The sequence below is a fragment of the Sorex fumeus genome, unplaced genomic scaffold (genome assembly GCF_029834395.1).
Source record: "Sorex fumeus unplaced genomic scaffold, SorFum_2.1 ptg000048l, whole genome shotgun sequence".
Taxonomy (NCBI): Eukaryota; Metazoa; Chordata; class Mammalia; order Eulipotyphla; family Soricidae; genus Sorex; species Sorex fumeus.
Genome location: NW_026606105.1, coordinates 6,343,969 through 6,364,755, shown reverse-complemented (window position 1 = coordinate 6,364,755; position 20,787 = coordinate 6,343,969). Strand labels below are relative to the sequence as shown.

Genomic DNA, 20,787 nt, shown 5'->3' with positions numbered 1-20,787 from the left:
TAAAAATCATGCAAGCATGTATGAGGTCCTAAGTTCAAAGATGGGCATTTACCCCTGGCATGCCCTCCAGATGTGCATATGTCTCCCCCAAGATCGTGTCTGCTGAGTCGGAATTAAGCAGTCTGTGTGGTTCGTTCTATACTCTGGACCACCCACCACTCTTTCGGTCGCTGAACTCTAGATAAGTGCTCTTGTTGCATGTGTGTCTGTTTCAGGTATATTTCCGCCTGTATTTCCTGCTCCTGGGCTGATTTCTAGGACTTAGTAGGTGCTCAGTAAACACGTGGTGACTGGCCTGTTGCTGCCAGAGCGGGGCTCTGTCTGGTGAACCTTCCTCCCCAGGAGCTAGACTGTGAGCTCCGAGTCTCCCAAGGAGATGTGATGTCACATGAAGGGGAGCACACAGACCCCAGAGCAGGAGATTGTCTTTCTGTTTATTTATTATTTATTTATTGGGGGGGAGGATGGTTTGGTAAATGAATGGGTTTAGTAATAATTGTTATAAAGTCTATTGCTGGGAGAAACATTGTCAGCCACCTCGGTGCTTTGCGTTCCTGCATTTGGACAGTCCTGGGGAGTGGGAGCCTGCGATGCTGGCCCTGGGCCCTTGCTTTCCCCCTTGCAATCATCCACTTAGGCACCTCTTGTCCCGCCCCATCCCTGGGGGAAAGGGACGCGACCTTTGGCCCCAACAAGAGGCCTTGCTGATCTTACTGCCCACCCAGCCGCGGGCTTACTCTTGACTGGCTTCTGATGCGCTAGTGGCACCTATGGGGTGGCTGGTGCACAGGGGAGGTTGGTGACTTCAGAAAGACCAGCCCACCGGCCTCCCCTGCCTCCTGCAAAGCACCAGTGGCTGCGGCTTGGATGCAGATGGAAGTCCTGAGCACTTACGCTGGAACGGGGTCTGTGGACCAGAGGGTTAGTGGTTTTCTGCTCAGAGTCACCCCTCCAACAGAAGAGGGCGTGCGCGCTCTCTCCCTCCCCCTTCTTCTTCCCTTCCTCCCTCTCTTTCTCTCCCCGTCTCTTGTTCTCTCTCTCCCTTTCTTCCTCTTTCCCTCTTACTCTCCCTCTTTTTCTCCCTCTCTCCCTCTCCATCTCTCCCTCTCTCCCTTCTTCTCTCCCTCTCTCCCTCTGTCTCCCTCTCTGTCTCCCTCTCTCTCTTTCTCTCCTCCCTTTCTCTTTCCGTATCCCCCCTCCCTTCCTCTTTCCCTCTCTCTCTCCCTCTCTCTTCCTGTCTCTTCCTTTCCCTTTCCCTCTCTCTCCCTTTCTCCACCCCTCTCTTTCTCTCTCTCTCTCCTCCCCACCCCCTTTGCCAGCCGTTGATTTGCCACTTTGCTGGTGGTCTGTACTGTAAAAGCCCCGGTTCAGAGATGCCCCCTTCTCTTCCCTTCCCCCTGCCCTGCAGTGAGGCAAACTGGAGATGGTGGCATCACCCAGCCTGTGGAAACTCATTTCTCACCCAACTTCCTGTAGCACTGTAGCACTGTCCTCTCTTGTTCATCGATTTGCTCGAGCGGACACCAGTCATGTCTCACTGTGAGACTTGTTGTTACTGTTTTTGGCATATGGAAGATGCCACAGAGAGCTTGCCAGGCTCTGCCGTGCAGGCGGGATACTCTCGGTAGCTTGCCGGGCTCTCCGAGAGGGACAGAGGAATCGAACACGGGTCGGCCGCATGTAAGGCAAACACCCTACCCGTTGTGCTATAGCTCCAGCCAGCTTCCTGTACTTGTATAAATGAAGTGGGTGTTGCAGGCCAGAGAGAGAGCGCTGTGGGTAGGGCGCTTGTTTCGCACAAGGCCCACCTGGGTTCAATTCCCAGTACCCCATATGGTCCCCCAAGTACTGCAGGAGTGATCCCTGAGTATAGAGCCAGGAGTAAACCCAGAGTCCTCAAATAAAATAAGAGCAGCTGCAGTTCGCTCTAGACCCTGGTTTAAAAGGTGTGTGTGGGTGGGGGGTGGGGGGGTGGGGGAGTAGTCATTCTGTAGTCTGTTTATTGACTGGGTCTAGAGAAGGTGGTTGAACCTCGACTCATGCCAAGATATTTGTATTTTTCCCTCTGTCTCCAGCAAAGCCAGGTCCCTGTTTGAGAAAAATGCCGCCCCAATTTTGCACCTCTCCGGCATGGATGTGACCGTCGTCAAGGTGAGCAGGGCCTGGCCTGGGGCTTGCTCAGTGCCGCTCCGACCTGCCGAGCAGACCCCGAACCTCCCCCCCAGCAAAGGTCTCCCCAGTGAGGAGAGGAACGCGAGCACATTGGGGGGGGGGAGGGGGCTGGGGCCCTCAGCACCCAGAAGAGCAGTTGTGGGAGGCTGCCTTTGTTTCCTTTCGTTAGACACGTGAGAGTCTGGGCTTCTGGAATAGCTCGTTAGTACTATGGAGAACTCTTTTCCTGAGGGCCGGGGAGATAGTACAGTGGGTAGGACACTTGCCTTTCACGCAGTGACCCAGGTTCAATCCCCGGCACCCCAAATGGTCCCCCAACGTCGGTCAGGAGAGATTCTGAGTGCAGAGCCAGGAGTGAGCCCCGAGCACCATCAGGTGGCCAAGAAAACCACCACCAACAACAACAACAATAGTTGTTTTTCTAAAGCGAAAGTATGAGGAACCAATTTCATGGCAGTTCACATACCATTTGAAATTTTCTCCCTGGTAAGGAATTTTATTATTTATTTATTTATTTATTTATTGGGTCACACCCAGCAGTGCTCCGGGGTTACTCCCTGGCTCTGCACTCAGAAATCACTCCTGGTGGAGCTCAGGGAACCATATGGAACACCAGGGATCGAACCAGAGTTGGCTGCAGGCAAGGCAAACACCCTACCCCCTGGGCTATCTCTCCAGCCCCTCTGGCAGGAGTTTTATTTATTTATTTTTATTTAATTTTACTTTTTTGCTTTTTGGGTCATACCCAGCGATGCACAGGGGTTACTCCTGGCTCATGCACTCAGGAATTACTCCTGGCCGTGCTCGGGGGACCATATGGGGTGCTGGGAATTGAACCCGGGTCGGCTGCGTGCAAGGCAAATGCCCTACCTGCTGTGCTATCGCTCCAGCCCTATCTGGTAGGAGTTTCAAACGGTTAAACTTCAGACTTTGGGAGGTTTGGGGAGGGAAGAGAAAGAGGACCCAAACTAAGATGGAATCGTGCTGTTTTGGAACATGCCTAAAGATAGTATTGGTGTCTTTTTTGCTTCATTGTGCCTTGAGGCCCCTCCTGGTGGTGTTCAAGCACTGCATCCATCTCTGAGGCCAGGGGTCACTCCTGTCGATGCTCAGGGCCTCACGCGGTCCTGGGGATGGAACCCAGACCACCTGCATGCACAGCCTGCATCAGCACGTGGAGCTAGCTCTCTGATTCGGCCTCTGGGCTCAGTGTGTTAGTGTCCACAGAGGGGTGTGTGTTGGGCGAGTTGGGTAAAAGCTGTGACTGCCATGTTTGTACGGCTGTGTTAATCCCCGTTCTATCTCTCCAACCCTTTGGCTCTTCCTTTTAAAGGAAGATGCTCATTCACTGGTCTCCCTGGTGCTTTTTGATTACATAAGTCTGGATTCATATAAACGATGCATAATTGCTTTGGCGGCCGTGTAGTTCTCTGTGTCTGTCAGTCTTGTGGAACTGCTGGAAAGACTCAGGGTCAGATTTAAGGAAAAGGTCCTGCACTTCTAACCCTCCAGCCTCTGAGGTGATGCATTTGCCTAAGGTTCCTTTTGTGTTCCAGACAGATTATGAGGGCCAAGCCAAGAAGCTTCTGGAACTGATGGAGAGCACAGACATGATCATCGTCGCGGGAGGTGACGGGACCCTGCAGGAGGTATGGCCATCTTTCTGCCACGGTGGCAAAGGGAGACCGAGTCCTGGAACCCACGGTGGCCACGATGGCAGGGACTGACTTCCTGCTCAGCCTGCCCTGGGCTGGTCTCTGTGGCCGGGCGGGCGCTCTGTTCTCCTCCTGCACTTTCACTGCATTGCTCTGTGAAGCCCCACACCTAAGAAGAGACCTTCTTTTCTTTCCTTTTTTTCACTTGACGTTGGATCCACTTGGAGACCAAGTGGTGGTGGGTGTGGTTTTGTCTTTGGAAGGTCTAGCTCGGCCAGGATCCTTTAGTTAGGAAGTCTCAGCAAACCCAAGTTTCCGGGTGGCACTGTCCAGATGCGCACATCTGCCTTCACTATAAAACTCTGTCCCCTTACGGATGACTTGGGTCCAGTGGCAGAAGTGAGTGTCCCCGCTAGAACAGACGTCAACTGTCATCCTAGCCTAGACCTTGCAGGCCCCTGATGGGCTTCCCACCCGCTCCATCCTGCGACCCGCACCTCCTTTCTGTGGGCCTTTTGCCACGTCTTGCAGTTCCGTTGGCATGCGGAGAGGCCGGCCGTGTGGCATGGTCCAGATGTGCCGCAGCAGTTATGGGAGCCTTTGTGAGCTGCGTCTGCACCCTGCAGGCGCCTATCTTGGGATTGTTTCAGACGGCGTCCTAATGAAGTATGTGGAATCCTGAGAGCATGCCAGCCCAGCTGAATCCCAACACCCAGCAAGGTGGAGGAGGCAAGGGAGATTAGGGACAGCCTTTGCTTGCCAGCATGTCCTGCTTTTCATGTAAAATTTTGAATCTCGGCACCATGATTTCCAAAGGTGTCCAGAATAAAGTTCCAGGCGTCCAGTGTTCCCACACCAGTCCCCCACCAGCGTCGGCTCCCTGCCACCGATGATCCCTGCCGGGTTCCCTCCCACCCTCCAGCCTGCCTCCATGGCAGGACCTTTTTAAGAAAGACACAGATTTTTTTTTTTTTTTTGCTTTTTGGGTCACACCTGGCAACGATGCACAGGGGTGACTCCTGGCTCTGCGCTCAGGAATTAACCCATGGTGGTGCTCGATATGGGATGCTGGGAATCGAACCTGGGTCGCCCGCGTGCAAGGCAAATGCCCTACCCGTGTGCTATTGCTCCAGCCCGAAAGACAGATTTTATGTTTCGTTTCATCCCTGTCACCCGGATACGTGTGTGGACATGCACAGATAGACGGGGACTGAGGGCCCTTGCCCCAGCCCCCAGGCAGAAACAATGATGATTATCCAGCATGGAGGGATTATGACAAAGAGGGTTTTGTTCAGATATTTTTCACTTTTTACAAGATACATATTAAATTTTTAAACAAGAATAATTTATGTAAAGGAGCCTAGTTAAAATATCTTTTGGGGGCTAGAAAGAACGGGTGAGGCACCCGCCTTGCATTCAACAGGCCAAGTTTGATCCCCAGCACCATGTACTGTCCCTGAGCCCTGCAAGAGTGACCCCTGCACGCAGAGCCAGGAGTACTACCCTGAGTACTACCCGTGCGGCCCGGTTCCCTCTCCCCCACAATATATTTTTAACTGCGGGGCTTCTGTTCCCCTTGATTTTGTATTCATCAGTAAGAAATGTTTATTGTGAACAGACTTAAGAGTGAGGCAATGTGTTGTTTTCCTGCATGCCTACTTTTTTCTAGTAAACTGGATTGCTTTGTGTGATTTATTTTATAGTCAATTGAATTGTGGTCCTAAGTCAAGAATAAAATCAAGGGGCTGAAATAGAATAGAGCAGAGAGGATGCTTGCCATGCATTCGGCCAGCCGGGTTCAATCCCAGCCCTGCATGTGGTTCCCGAGCCCTGCCAGGAGTGATCCCTGAGCACGGCTGAGCATGGCTCAAAAAAGGAGACAGAGAAGTAATACAACTGAGCTCTGATCCTATTTGAGAGTACTGTGTTTCAAGTAAGTACAGACTTTTTGGCGGGGCTGGAGTTGGGGGACACCTCCCAAGCACTGCTTTGGGGAATCGGGGTGTGAGGAGGGACTGTGGGGTCATTCCCGGCCAAACCAGTCTGGTGACTCAATGTGAGGGCCTGAGAAGGCAGTGATGCTCAGGCCCCAGTGGTGCCAGGGACCACCAGGACCACACTGGAACTGGCGGAGAGGGGGTGGGGGTAGACCCAGTGGCACTCAGGGGCCAGATGGTGCCGGGAATGGAATCCAGGTCAGGTGCAGCCCAGAACCGTCTCCCTGTGCATCTTTTCATGTGTAGGTAGAAAACGGGCAGGTTGGAAGCTGTGGAAACTGAGTCGAGCTCTAGGACGATGACAGCACTTTTGTTCATGATCTTGTAACATTTTCTTTCACCGTTGCAGGTCATTACTGGGCTTCTCCGACGAGCGGATGAGGTGAGCCTTCGTGAAAGTCTTTATGATCGCCGTCAGCGCTTGCTTTTCCCTCCTGTGTCTCTGACTCACCCTTTCACCCTTGGGCCGCCTGTGATGGGGTCTGGGTGGTGCTGTGGGTGACAGGGGATGAACTAGCGGCTGTTCGTGTCACAGACACTTCCCCGAGCCAGGACTTCCTCTCGGCGCCTGGGGTGCTTAGACAGAAGAATATCCGATAGAAAGCTTCGAAGAACTTCTCCCTAAATAGATCGTGGCATATTTATACACTGGAAACCATTCAGCAATCCAAGCGAGTGAGCTCAGGTTATTAATAACCGCATGGCTTAAATCTAGAACATATTTAACACTATGGTGGTCGCTGCATCCATTATCAGTGACACACACTTGAAACATACATGCAATTCTGAAATACACCATCAATTCAGCACAGTGCACAGGTGTGTGAGTAGATATATTTGATCCCCATTTAAAAAAAATTAGCAGTACCCAAAAAAATCAGGCTGCCAAATTGTTATGCATTTGAACTGAAGTTTTAAAATTTTGAAAACAAATGTGCTGTCAGTGGATGCCTGGAGGACATTGTTCAGGAACCCTAAGGTGGCTGGGATGGAGGCACCCAGCCGCAGGGGGTCGTTTCCATAGGAACAGTGCGCAGCACTTCCGTCCTGTCTGCATGGTTCGTTTCTCAAGACAGCTGATGCTGGCATCCAAATTGTAACATTTGTTACGCCTGGGTCTTGATGGTATTTGTGACATTATTTTATATGCCTTTTCGATACTAGTCTTATGCTTAAGAAATACCATTTTATTTTATAAAAATAAACAGAATGCATTTATAAATGTTACATGTATATGAGCAGCATTCTGTGTGACATGATGTCAAGTGAAATACAGTACATTGGATAGCACAAGAAGGAAGCTGCACTGTCATCCCTTTTGTGCTGGGAGATGCGTGCTCATCCTCGTCATCGTTGGGGAGAATGTGGACGTCGGAGCGTGGGTGATTTCCCGGCCTGCTTCATTCTGAGAATTGCTCACCCCACCTCTGCTTGCTTGTGGCAGTTAATTAAGTCTTCTGCTATGCCTCTCACCAGCCATTGGACTAACGCATTGGGTGTTAGGCCCTTTCTGTTGAATTTTCTCCACCACTTTTTCAGATAGCGTGACAATATGATGCAGTTCCCGTCCCGGGAGTTCACTTATTGTTAAGAATATCATTTTCCTGATGCGATTAAGACCCTCATTTTATATCATTAAGACTCTCATTAAGACCCTCATTTAATAAATCATTAAGACCTTCTCTTTCCTAATCAAATTTCTCTACAGTGCACCGCCATGGATGGCACCCCACGATTTCTCCGGAAGTTGGGGCAGGGTTGATTTCCCCGCCTGCCTTCTTTTGGGAACTGAGCGCTCAGTGTGCCGGAGTCACCTGATCCCTGGGCTGGGATCGGGGAGGCTGCCTGGGTGGTTGCCTTTGTCCCAGCGAACACGTCTCTGCCTGATCTTCTGAGAAGAGCCAAACAATTTCTTTCCATCCCGCAGGCCACCTTCAGTAAGATCCCCATCGGCTTCATCCCACTGGGCCAAACCAGCAGCCTGAGTCAAACCCTCTTTGCTGAGAGCGGGAACAAAGTCCAGTAGGTTGTCAATGTGGGGTGCTGGTGTGGTGGGCGTGGAGCTGGGGATGGAGAGTCCTGGGGGCGTGTGACTTGTACATGTGTGCGAGTGCAGAGCTCTTGTGAGTCTGGGTGCCCTGAAGCCTGAGCTCAGTGAGGGGAGGACTTGCTCTCTGTTCCTTGGCTTCCCCTCAAAGCTCCATCGGTCCTCCCCCAGTTAGTGTAGAATGAATGCCAGTCTTCTGCCCCATCCCACCGGGTCTTCAGCTCTGCGTGGTTCAGTACACCAACGCCGAGATGGCTTAAGCGAAGGATGACAAATAGGCAGTCCCTCAAGGGGCCTGAGCCGGCAGTGCCCTTCATTATCTCCCTATGATCAGTGGCTGGGACATCAAAATGAAGTCACACCCTTTGGGGAATGAATGCTGGTGTTCTGCCCCATCCTACCGGGTCTCTGGCTCTGCGTGGTTCAGTTCACTAACATCGAGATGGCTTAAGCGTAGGGATGACAAATAGGCAGTCCCTGGAGGGGCCTGAGCTGGCAGCCCCCGCTCATTATCCCTCTATGATCAGTGTCTGGGACACCTAAATGAAGCCACGTCCTTTGGGGAATGCCTCGTGTGGGGGCCGGGAGGACAGAGCTGGCGGCTGGCAGCGTGGCCTTGGCATTTCAATTAAACTGCAACAAGTCTGACGGGGTCTTTTTGGCAAACGTGCCCAGGAGTCAGGCGAGTTGCTGTGGCTGTTGTTTTCTGTCCAGCGCGTAATAGAAATAGAACTTTAGGTTTCTGAGAAGTCAGGATCTTAAGTTTGTGATCGCAAGAGGGTTCACGGGCTCTGCTGGAGAGTCATTGGATGGTAGAGAACAGATTGCTTTCAGGCTGTCGTTGGCACTCGTTTGATCTTCAGTGTAAGTTGTATGACTTAGTGGAAGAAATCAGTTACTACTTGTTGAATAAGTTAATTAAAATCTCCTTAGGACATTCTAGATATAATATAATCTACTAGACTCTATTGCTATAATAATACTCTGGTGGGTTATTTTTTTTCCTGCTTTAGGATTTTTGTGAGGCAGACTTTCGTGACTCTGCATTGATAATATAAAAATAGTATTAATTTATAATATTATGTTTATACTAATATTTATTTTATTAATATCGATATTATAGTATTTGGGCTGGAGCGATAGCACAGCGGGTGGGGCATTTGCCTTACATGTGGCTAACAGGGCCAACCCGAGTTCGATTCCTTCGCCTTTCTCTGAGAGCCCGGCAAGTTACTGAGAGTATCTCGCCCACACGACAAAGCCTGGCAAGCTCCCCGTGACATATTCGATATGCCAAAAACAGTAACAAGTCTCACAGTGTTACTGGGCCTGCTCGAGCAAATCAATGAACAACAGAAGGACAGTGATAGTGACAGTGATTATAGTATTTATAATATTTATATTGTAAATTAATTATTATAATTATATTGTAATTATACATTAAATGTTATACTATTAGGAATCGATATCTATTAGGAATCAGTGTCTAATAGGAATCAATGTCCTTTTTTAAATTTTTTTAATTACTTAATTTATTTATTTTGTAAAAACCTTGGCCCTTGTATCAGACACCCGGTGTGAACCACACGTGTATCAGGGCTTGCAGCCTTAATGTACATATGAGGGAGTGCCATCTCTCCCCCACTCATCTCGAACCTAGCTGAGGTGTCATTGTGCTTGGCACACAGCGAGACTTTCTGGGGTGATAGATAATCGCACTGTTCCCCCCAGACTCTTCGCTTGTCTGAGCCCTGCCCGCTTCAGGCCTGGGTCACTCTAGCTGGGTGCTCTCCAAACACCCTGCCCACCCACCACGGTGGCCGGCCGGGGCCTTTCACCCTCCCTGCACCCTAGATAGCTCCTCTGCCCCTCAGGCCACCGTGGACTGTGAACTGTACCCTCACACCCTTCCCCACTACTCGGGGAGCCCCTGGCCTCTCCTGCAGCCCTCTGGGGCAGGGAATAGCCTTTGGGGTTGGCCCGAGCTGAGAATCCCCCAGACTCAAAGGGACGGTGTTGCTGGTGCTCTTTAGAGTTTTTGTTTTTCTTTTGGGGGCCACACCTGGTGATGTTTAGGGTTCAGTCCTGGCTCTGGACTCAGGAATCACTCCTGGCGCTGCTCTGGGAACCAGATGGGATGCTGCAGATCGAACCCGGGTTGGGCACCTGCCACGCAAGCTCCCTACCTGCTGCACTATTGCTCTGCCTCTCTTTTTTAAATTTTTTTAAAAAATTCATAAAACTTAATTTACAATCATGCTCCAGGGCTTACGGTAATTAAGTCTGCCCCAGGCTTCAGATTTTATCGCCCTCTTAACATGGTAGAGACCCAAGACCTTTTAAAAGAACAAGGATTGGCTTTTTTTTTTTTTTGCACTGCTGTGAAGATTTATTGTCCCCATAATTACTGCAGAAAGAGAAAAAAGAAAAAAATAACCTGGAATTCAAGGTAATTGGATTGCAGGTAAATAATCTTAAATGTAGCTGTTCTGTGCAATTGTACTGCTTTATTTAGAACTTTCAATTATCACTAGAGAAAGATAAATTTTAGCTTGCATTTTGCTGTCTTCTGCCAAGAAATCTTGGAAAAGGAAATGAGTAAAAGAAGGCCACTCGGTTGTATCATCTTTCGAAAGATCTGTCTCTCCAGAGCTCTCCCAAACCTCTTTGTCATCCATCTGGAGGAGGGCCAGTGTGTCAGCACCCTTTCTGGTCGCTTCCTTCTGAATTCATAGTCACGGTCACCTGCTTGCTTTCTGCCATGTCAAGCCTCCCGTTCTAAACTGACGCCTTCTTCCTGAATAGCATCTGTGCTGAAGGGACGGAGTCGGATAAAGATTCATCACTGATAGGGAAATATGGGAAAGTAAATATTTCAGCTCGTTGACCCCCTAGCTCAGAGTGGACATCTAAGAATCCAAGGTAACATACTAGAATTGTAAAGTACCTTAAAATACAATTAACTTTGTTAGAAAAATGAATTTAAGAGGCTCTGATTTGTGACTCTAGAGTGTCTCTCAGACCCACTCACGGGGACAAGGATGGATCGGGGGCCACTTGTGGAGTGCCAAGTGGTTAACTTTCTGGTGGGGTACACAGACACCCCTTGGCCACGGAGGGCAACATCGCCCTCTGAGAAGCAGGACCTCTCAGGTGGATTGAACCACCTTCTCTTTGGTGACGTTTAGTTCTGTTGTCTTGGGATTTTTATTTCATCCGAGTCCAGTTCCTCAGCTGTATTGAGTGAATGACAGCTATAGTCCTTCAGAAGATTGTAGAAACAACAAAATGCACGTGGGCCCCGAGCACTATGAGGTGTGGCCCAAAAACCAGAAAAAAGAAAAAGAAATTAAGGTACTCCCAAATAACTCCTGTCTTCTAGGTGTGCTCAATAAATCCTTAATAATTATCCTAGTCATTTTTTTAAAAAACATACAACAGCAATGCAGTGGACATTGTGACACTTTTTGCGAAAAGTAAAGTAAGTAAAGTAAAGGCCCTCCGATTGATCATCGATTTGCTCGAGCGGGCCCAGTAATGTCCCCATTAGAGACTTTGTTGTTACTATGTTTGGCATATGGGGAGCTTGCCAGGCTCTGCCGTGCGGGCGAGATACTCTCGGTAGCTTGCCGGGCTCTCCGAGAGGGGCGGAGGAATCGAACTCGGGTCAGCTATGTTGGCTGCGTGCAAGGCAAACGCCCTACTGCTGTGCTATCGCTCCAGCACACTTTTTTCGAAAAGTAATAAAGAAAATTTTTAAAATAAATAAGGGGACTGGAGCAATAGCACAGCGGGTAGGGCGTTTGCCTTGCATGCGGCCGACCCGGGTTCGATTCCCAGCATCCCATAAGGTCCCCTGAGCACCGCCAGGAGTGATTCCTGAGTGCAGAGCCAGGAGTAACCCTGTGCATCGCCGGGTGTGACCCAAAAAGCAAAAAATAAATAAATAAAATAAATAAACCAGATTGCAAGCCCTAAAAAAATCAAGAATTACCAAGGGATAAACCCGACCAAATATGTATGAATCATATGCTGAAAACTACAAAGCCCTAAAGAAAGAAATCAAAAGGAGCTGAGTAACCGGAGAGCTGTCACGTGCAAGACTGACGAACTAAGACTCATTTTTCTCTAAAATGATCTGTAACTTCAACAGAATCTCAGAGTTGCAGAATACTTCTTGTAAAAATTGAGAAGTAGATTCTAAAATTTGTATGGAACAATTAAGGGATTAAAATAGAATAAAAGAACAATGAAGTTTCAGTACTTACCGAAACTTAAAAGTTGGCAAAATAATATCCACGTGAATTATTAGAAGAAAGTATCCAGAATTTGGATTTTTTTTTATGGTGCTACCAAGAAAATTAATTCAGTGGAGTATTGATTTCAATATTGAAATAATTGGTAGTTATTTCAACAAGTGATGCTAATCTGAACATATATATAAACATATATATACATATATATGTTTATATATATACATATATAGGTTGAAGCGATAGCACAGGTGGGTAGGGCGTTTGCCTTGCATACGGCCGACATGGCCAACCTGAGTTCGATTCCTCTACCCCTCTCGATGAACGGAAGGACAGTGACAGTGATACACACACACACATGCACACATACATAAGGTCATGTAGTTAATGGAGCAACTTTCTATATTGACTAAATATACATTGATATAAGGTAAAGGTAAAGGCCCTCCCGTTGATCGTCGATTTGCTCGAGCGGGCCCAGTAACGTCTCCATTGGAGACTTTGTTGTTACTGTGTTTGGCATATCGAATACTCTCGGTAGCTTGCCGGGCTCTCCGAACATTGATATAAAGGAATTATTTAAATGTTTTAGATATCATAATAGAATTTTTTGTTTGTTTTGGGGTGCCACAACCAGCTATACTGAGGAGTTATTTCTGACTTGGCACTCATTGGTGCCAGGGGGAACCATTTGGGATGTTGGGGGTCAAACCCCAATCAGTCTTGTACAAGGCAAGTGCTCTACCCACTGTGCTAGGGTTCCAGCCCCAAGATAGAATAATCAAATTTTATGTTTATTTAAGGTGTCTCTCTTTTGGAGATACATAGAAAGTATTTATAAAAAATGAAATGTTGAGACTTCTGGAATTTGCTTTAATTAATGCAGATTAAGGGGAAATTTAGGACAAGAACTCTCTGTTCTTTGAGTGTTTATTGTTGTTCATTTGCTTTTCAAGGATTGCCAAGGATTGAACCGAGGGCTTCGTACCCTGCAAGGTGTATGCCCGATTGCTGAGCCACTTCCCTGATTTGGTGCATTATTTTGATATACTTGAAACTTTAGAGAAAAACATATATTTATGAAGGCAGCCAGTATTCCCTATCATGGGCCATGGGCTGTGCCAAGTCAGGGTTTTACATTGGCCAGTAAATGTTTTACTTTCTGGAACTGTATCCAGGAGGAGGTGGATGATAAAACAATTATGTTACACATAGCACAGTGGGTAGGGCATTCGCCTTGCTGCATGGCCCTGCATGCAGCCAACATGGTCGACCCGAGTTCGATTCCTCTGCCACTCTCAGAGAGCCCGGTGAGCTACCGAGAGTATCTCGCCCGCACAGCAAGGCCTGGCAAGCTACCCATGACGTATTCGATATGCCAAACACAGTAACAATTGTCACAATGGAGATGTTACTGGGCCCGCTCAAGCAAGTCGATGAACAACGGGAGGACAGTGATAGTGACAAATTGTGAAGGAAAGTGAATCGGGTTCCATGACAGAGCTTACAGGGGAGATCTACCTGTGGCTAGTTGGGATAGATGGGGACATTACAGCCAAGATTCATGTAGGGTGGGAATGGCAGCTAGTCAAAGAGAAAGCAGAGAGGCTCCAGGGCTGATGGATGGGCCAGGCAAGAAAGTACTGGGTGTGGGAATATTTGTTCTTTATGCTCTGATTGTGGCCAGCTTCTTTCTGGCCCTTTGTTGATTTGCTGTTTCTTTGCTGGCTATCTCTTGGATAACTGAGACTGGGAGCCGTAGACCTGCTTCTGAGCCTGCTGTGGTGCCACCTGGCCATATTGGGTAACAAAGGCATGAGCCTTTTAAAACTAAATCTTCACCATCCAAATGTAGACACAGTATCTTGTGTGTCTTTGAACAAAAGACACAGTGATTAAAATGAAGCATACTCTAGTAATCCTGGAAACAAACAAACACTGTCCTCCCGTTGTTCAGATTTTGCTCAAGCAGGCCCAGTAACATTTCCATTGTGAGACTTGTTACTGTGTTTGGCATATTGAATACGTCACAGGTAGCTTGCCAGGCTTTGCCATGCAGGCAACATACTCTCGGTAGCTTGCCAGGCTCTCTGAGAGGGGCGGAGGAATCGAGCCGGCTCGGCCGGGCTGGCTTGCGTGCAAGGCAAACGCCCTACTGCTGTGCTATTGCTCCAGCCCAGTCCTGGAAAGTAAGAGATATATGTTCTGGGTTATGGGCCGTATTTGCTAGAGTAAGTCCAACAAATCTTAAAACTTCAAACTTAGAATCTCAAAGCAGTTCTTCCTTTAGTTACCCTTGGGTTGTTAGGGTAAAAAGAAATTTAGTTTTGAAAAGTTCCTGACTTTCTTACAAGGAATGGAGGACAATTGTTCTTCCTTTAAGTGTCGTTTTCCACTGAGAGTCAGGCATAATGTAGAAATCCAGTGAATACTGAGTAAAAAAAAAATAGGTTTTGCTTTCTATAAACCTCTCTTTCCCACCTTTTCTTTTCGGTTGCTAGTTCCTAGCGTTCCACGGAATCTGTGATTCTTGTCATACTCCTCTGTTTTGCATTCTTAGAATATTACAGGAATGTCTTCTTATTGAGCATTAGCACCCTGTGAGGCATGTGTGTGGGTGTCTGGAGGTTAGGGGGTTGTGGGATGTGTGGGACGTGTGAGGTGTGTGGGGGGGGAGGGGGCTGGGAGGGGGTTGTAGTGTGTATGAATCTGTGGTGTGTTTGTGAGGTATGATGCGTGAGCTGTTTTGTGTTTGGTGAGTGTGAGGTATGGATGTGTGAGGTGTGGGGTGTGTGGCGTGTGTGAGGTATGCTGTGAGGTGTTGAGGTGTGTGTGGGATGTGCGAGGTATGTGCTGTGTAGGGGAGGTGTTCTGCGGGTGGGTGTGTTGTGGGTGTCGGGGGGCTGGAGAGAGGGGCGGTGAGGAGAGGTGTGCTTGCTTTCCACAATGCGACCTTGCCCCTCTCATGGTCTGCAGACACATCACGGAGGCCACACTCGCCATTGTGAAGGGGGAGACGGTCCCGCTCGACGTGTTACAGATCAAGGTAAGGTCTTTTCTTCGGAGTTTGAAAAGCATGAACAAAATCCACGTCTGTAAATTAAAGGAAGTGTAGCCGTTTAGATGAGACTATAATGAAAATGGCCATTTTCCACTTACCTTGGGTTTCCCCACTATAATTTTTCAGAGAAAAAGAACTAGTTTCATCTTAGCAAATACCACTAATAGGCTTATGATGCTTCTTTTTAAATGGTGATGTATATATATTTATATTTGTACCACATAAAATTTACAAAATTAACTGCCAGAACTATTTTCAGGGCTGCTGTTTAAGCATTTAAGGAAAGACTGCTCCCTCGTAACGACTGGTTGTAGATGTTATATCTCGATATCTTTGTTATATTTTAGAATTCTTCTTCAGCTACCCATGATGTATTCAATATGCCAAATACAGTAACAACAAGTCTCACGATGGAGACGTTACTGGGCCCGCGAGCAAATCGATGAACAATGGGAGGACCGTGACCGTGACCATGACTCCTTCTAATAGAGTTGACCACTATTTTCAGTTCCTCTGTTGATTTCCTTCAGATCTCAAGTAGCTTCTCTATTTCATGTGTCATGGCTATTTTGAATATTAAGGAGTAAATACATACAAAGCTTTTAAAGAAAGAGACAAATTTTACCTTCCCTGAGCCCTATCAGCCACCTCTTTCCCCTGTGCCTGGCCAAGGGTGAACTTTTTCTTCCATCCCATCTGTCCTTTGCAGGGACAGGTGATTGGAATTCAGATTCCTTGGTTATCTTGCCACCTCAGCTCCCTGGCGGGCCTTAAGAAGCAGCACGATTTCTCTGGCCTTTTCTCATTCTTTGGAGGGAAACGTGCTCTTCTTAATAGCTTCCCGGAGAACAGAATTTCCTGTTTCCACAGGGTTGTATTGATTTGTAGAAAAACTCATGGATTATTTTAAAAAATACACCCAAAAATAAAAATAAAAATAAAAACACACCCACAGAAAGGGATTCTAGAAACAGTGACACCCAACTGCAGTGGGCATACCAGTACCCATAGCCAGCAACTGCAAATGTCACCCCTAACAGCGCAAAGATGGCTTTCAGAGATGGGACAAGAACGTGGCAAAGGACTCACAGATAGGTGGAGGGCTGAGGAGAGTGCTCCGAAGACTGTTGTGCTCAGGTACACTCGGGGCCCTGAGTTTGGCCCTGCTGCCTCTTGAGCACTGCTGGGTGCTGCCTCCAGGGGATGCCCAGTGTCCTCCAACCCCACCGGATCCAAGCAGCATTGTCCTGGCTCAAGCACCAAACCATTCAGCCCTTCTCTTGCGTGGAATGGCCTTTGAGACCCCTGAGTACTGCGTAGGAAGACCCCTGCCAAAACGGACAGAACAGAAACACATGGCAACCAGCCTGCTGCTTCCACCTAGAGAGTTTGTACATTAAAAAAAAAAGGAGGGAAAATGCAAATGAATTATGATTGATATAAAGCATCCGTGATTCTCCAGTGGTCATCATAGAAGGATTGCCAGCTTCCGGAGAGTGTAGAATGAGGGAGAATGACTGTATTGAGGCCAGGGAGATGGCTCAGAGGGTTGGAGCACATGGTTCCCTAAGTGCTGTTGGATGTCGTGCCCCCTCGCCCCCCAAATAAAAGGAGAGTTAGCATTTTGCAATCACCAGTGAATAATTTGGGCCGAGATCACCATTGAATGCCAAAACCGTTTGGATAAACTATAGCCTTGAAATTAGTAATCACAGAGGGGGAATTATGGCCTTTATAATAAGTAGAGAAATCTAGCACCGACACCCCATCATCAAACGCCCCGACTCAGTATCATCAGTAATGGATCGGTCATTTTCTGCCTCTTGGTGTGGTCTGTTGAGAAGGCTCTAGCACATTAGGTATGTTGTGTTCTGCCCCAAACATTAGCTAGTCAGAATGTACATACATCTAATAACAAGGGCGAAAAAAAATCAATTACTTCGTGGGACATTCGGAAAATAACAGTTGACCTGACCTCTTCAAAAACATCCTTACCTTGAAATCCAAAAGAAGAGAACGTCTGTTCAAGAAGAAAGAAACTAAAGATAAATCTAGAATGAGAGCTTCGATTGTAAAAATGCAAAATGGGGATGTTATTATATTATTAGACTCAAGGGAGCCATGTTAGCACGGCTTGTGCATGGGTCTGAGGTAATAGTGTTGGGTTTCTCAGAACTACCGCGGTGCTGAGGTGTGTCTCTCTGTGTCCCTCTTCCGGAGAAGTGGATGCTGAGGCACTGAAGGGCACAAGGTCACAAGCTGCGATTTTTTTGCAAGTGACTGGCCAGTGCTACGGAACGTTTGTGCACGCAGAGTAAGCTGGCACGGGAGACACTTGCAGATGGTGAGTCTAGACAAGACGTGGAAACGTTGCTCACAGCTGGTGAGTGTTGGCATATTGGCGAAGGAAAAGGGTGACAGGAGCCTGCCCGGGAGCCCACCCGATTCTTGATCAGGAGCTTCTCTTCAAAAGGAGCTCGAAAGGATTCTTAGAAAGCCAGTGCTCTCTTCTGTATTCTCAGTACTTCTTCCTTTATCGTCATCTTATCATCTGCCTCCACCCCCCAAAAGGGCAGATCTCTGAGAAGACTAAATCAATAAGTCAAAAACTCAGCTGTGAGGGGCCAGAGTGATAGTACAGTGGGGAGGACGTTTGCCTGGCATGCAGCCCACCTGGGGTCGATCCCTGGCTTCCCATCTGGTCCCCCGAGCATCGCCAGGAGTAATTTCTGAGTGCAGAGCCAGGACTTAACCCCCGAGCATCGCCAGGTGTGACCCAAAAAGAAAAAAACAGAAAACAAAAAGAACTCAGCTGTGAACCTTTGGTACTTGCCTCAGCTCTGACCCTCAGATGTCCCGGCGACATTCAGGCTGCCCTCCAAAGGCGAGGAACGAGGGTGTTCACCCATGGAGGACGGTCCCTGCCACCACAGCGCCCTGCCAGGCGCTTCTTCCCAGGGCCCACATCCACGTTTCTTCTGCTTCCCGCAGAGGTCGAATCTCCACGGTGACCTCACTGGTCGGGATCAAAGTGATTTAAGCTCAAGAGGATTCTTCGGTCTCTCGTAAAACGAAATTGTCCTCGCAAAGTAGAAGGACTGTGCTGAAAGAAACTCAGGCCCAGGAAAGCTGTAAATCCTATAAATCAGCACCTGTATTTGAAACTAGCTCTGCCCAGAGGAGAACCTTGACCTGTTGCCTGGTGACTGAGCAGGTGACTGCTGCGTCTGTGTGTGGCAGAGGAGAAAATTCCAGGGGAATTAGGAGTTAAGTAGATTCCCTTGACCGCGTGTGTGTGTCTGTGTTCGTTCCTACAAGTCCTCCCTGTCTTGGTGTCCCGGGCATGGGGACATCCCTCCCGCAGCCGCTGAGCTTGGCTTTGGGGCCAGAGAGCAGGCCTTGCACCTCTCAGTGAGTGCCCGGGCCTAACGGTACAGGTAGTGGTTCCTGTGTCCAGCTGTGGCCCAGAGCTACGGAAAGGGCCTGTAGCTCCTGGCATTTATGGTCTTGGTGCCAGAGGACGGGCTCAGGGCAGGGGTGGGGCATCTTCGTGGCAGCCGCTTTCTCAGTATGGCCCGACTCACCGACGGAAGACACTGACTGCAGTTTGTGCAGCATCGGACCAGATCCGATCCACCTTGGGCTCAGACTCCTCGCGACAGAGAACGACTGTCTGCTCAGAGCCTCGTGGGACACATCCCAGGACCACGACTCTGCCCTTTGCTCTGCACCAGGGAGACCTCGGGCGGGCCCACCACTCTTGGCTCTCACCGCTGTCTCAAGGAGAAGGATGTGTCCCCCCGAGGCCCGGCCCTAAGCTGCTGAAATCCCTCTCACTTTCCAGGGCACCTCATTTGAGCCACTTCTGCCGAACCCTCCCAGGGTTGGTTTGTCAGATGTGAAATGTCCTTTTGAGAATGTCGTTCTGTGAAAAGTGCGCCTCAAATGTCTGCCCTGTGGCATGACCGCACGCGCTGAAATGAATGTCTTTGCTTTGCAGGGTGAGAAGGAACAGCCTGTGTTTGCCGTGACCGGCCTGCGGTGGGGGTCCTTCAGAGATGCTGGCGTCAAAGTTAGCAAGTAAAGGATTTCTCTGGTGTGGCGGGTGGAATGCGTGGGCCTAGTGGCCTGTCACTAAGGGGAGCGGGGAAGGGAACTGAGGACAGTGTCCAAATAAGCTGCTCGGCCAGGAAGGGGGTGCGCGCTCTCTCTCTCTCTCTCTCTCTTGCACACGCGCACTCTCGCGCTCTCTTCCCTTCCTTCTTTCCTTCCTCCCTTCTTTCCTTCCTCCCTTCTTTCCTTCCTCCCTCCCTCCCTCCCTTCCTTCCTTCCTTCCTTCCTTCCTTCTTTCCTCCCTCCCTCCCTCCCTTCCATCCTTCGTCCCTTCCATCCTCCCTCCCTCCCTTCCTTCCTCCCTCCCTCCCTTTCTTCCTTCCTTCTTTCCATTCTTCCTCCCTACCTTCCTCCCTCCCTACCTCCTTCCCTCCTTCCCTCCCTCCTTCCCTCCTCCCTCCCTCCCTCCCTTCTTCCCTCCCTTCCTTCCTTCCATCCTTCTTTCCTCCCTCCCTCCCTCCCCTTCCTCCCTCCCTCCCTCCCTTCCTTCCTTCCTCCCTCCCTTCCTCTCTTCCTCCCTCCCTCCCTCCCTCCCTCCCTCCCTCCCTTCTTCCCTTCCATCTTTCTTTCCCTCCATCCCTTGCTTGTGTGATTAGGGCTCCTGGAATCCATTCCCATTGATTCTCTGCTGAGGCCCAAAGCTGCTTAGGTTGTGAGGTGCCATAGAGCGCTTGACCCATCCAGGGTGATGGGGGGTGGGAGTCCATGTGATGGTGGGCATCAAACCAGACTTGCACATGCTCAGTAATCTCTGCGCTAGGACCCTAACCCCAGGATGTCCTTTTCAATGGAATAAACCAAGAAAGGGAATGGCAGCAAAGAAGGAAAGGGCTAAAGAAAAATCAGGTGAGGAAAGACCTCATTCATAGCATCCCCACATGCCTGGGTAGAGATGGGAACAGTCCCGCAGGCGTGTCCTGGGGCTCAAGGTCCAGTTAGAGGTCATCACCCCAGGGGACCTAGTTTGACTGTCTTTAATGGATGCGTTTGCTCCTGCTGTTTTTCTGTTCGTCTTCATTACCTGTCTTACCTGGAAGAGCCCCCCTAGCTCTCCCCCACCCCCACCCCCGGCAGTTCTCAACAGAACTGCACCCTGTCTGGGTTCTCAGGCTGTGCTGTCCACAAGCAAAGGTGCGGCCCTCATTCTCCTTCCCAGCGAACAGTGCCCAGCTGAGAGCACATTTCCCCGCTGGACTCAGGAGCCTTCTTTTCTCAATCGACGAGTCCTCCATGCAGGAATTCCACGCTCCCCGTCCCTCCTCCCCCCACGTTGGTAGCAAGTGCTTAATAAGTGTGCATTGATCAGCCTGGCACGAGCAGCTCCGCCGAGCCGCCCCGAGAGCCAGATAGATGAGCTCCGAGCCCAGTCGGCTTCACGCCTCCCCAGCCGTCCCAGTGAGGTGCCTCTACGTTCTCAGCAGGAGCAGCCCGCCCGCCCCACTCCCAGCCTGAACATTGGCTGTGTCACAGCTGTGGAACACGAGGGAAG

General features: G+C 49.2%; 1 protein-coding gene across 1 annotated transcript in view; it reads left to right on the top strand.

Annotated features, from left to right (window-relative positions):
• AGK (acylglycerol kinase) overlaps positions 1–20,787 on the top strand; it is a 71,150-nt gene that overhangs the window by 36,309 nt on the left and 14,054 nt on the right. The window contains exons 5-10 of the mRNA XM_056123911.1: positions 2,076–2,151; positions 3,729–3,821; positions 6,174–6,206; positions 7,752–7,846; positions 15,101–15,170; positions 19,186–19,265. Of these exons, the coding sequence (XP_055979886.1) occupies positions 2,076–2,151; positions 3,729–3,821; positions 6,174–6,206; positions 7,752–7,846; positions 15,101–15,170; positions 19,186–19,265 (447 nt within the window). The remainder of the gene's footprint in view (positions 1–2,075; positions 2,152–3,728; positions 3,822–6,173; positions 6,207–7,751; positions 7,847–15,100; positions 15,171–19,185; positions 19,266–20,787) is intronic.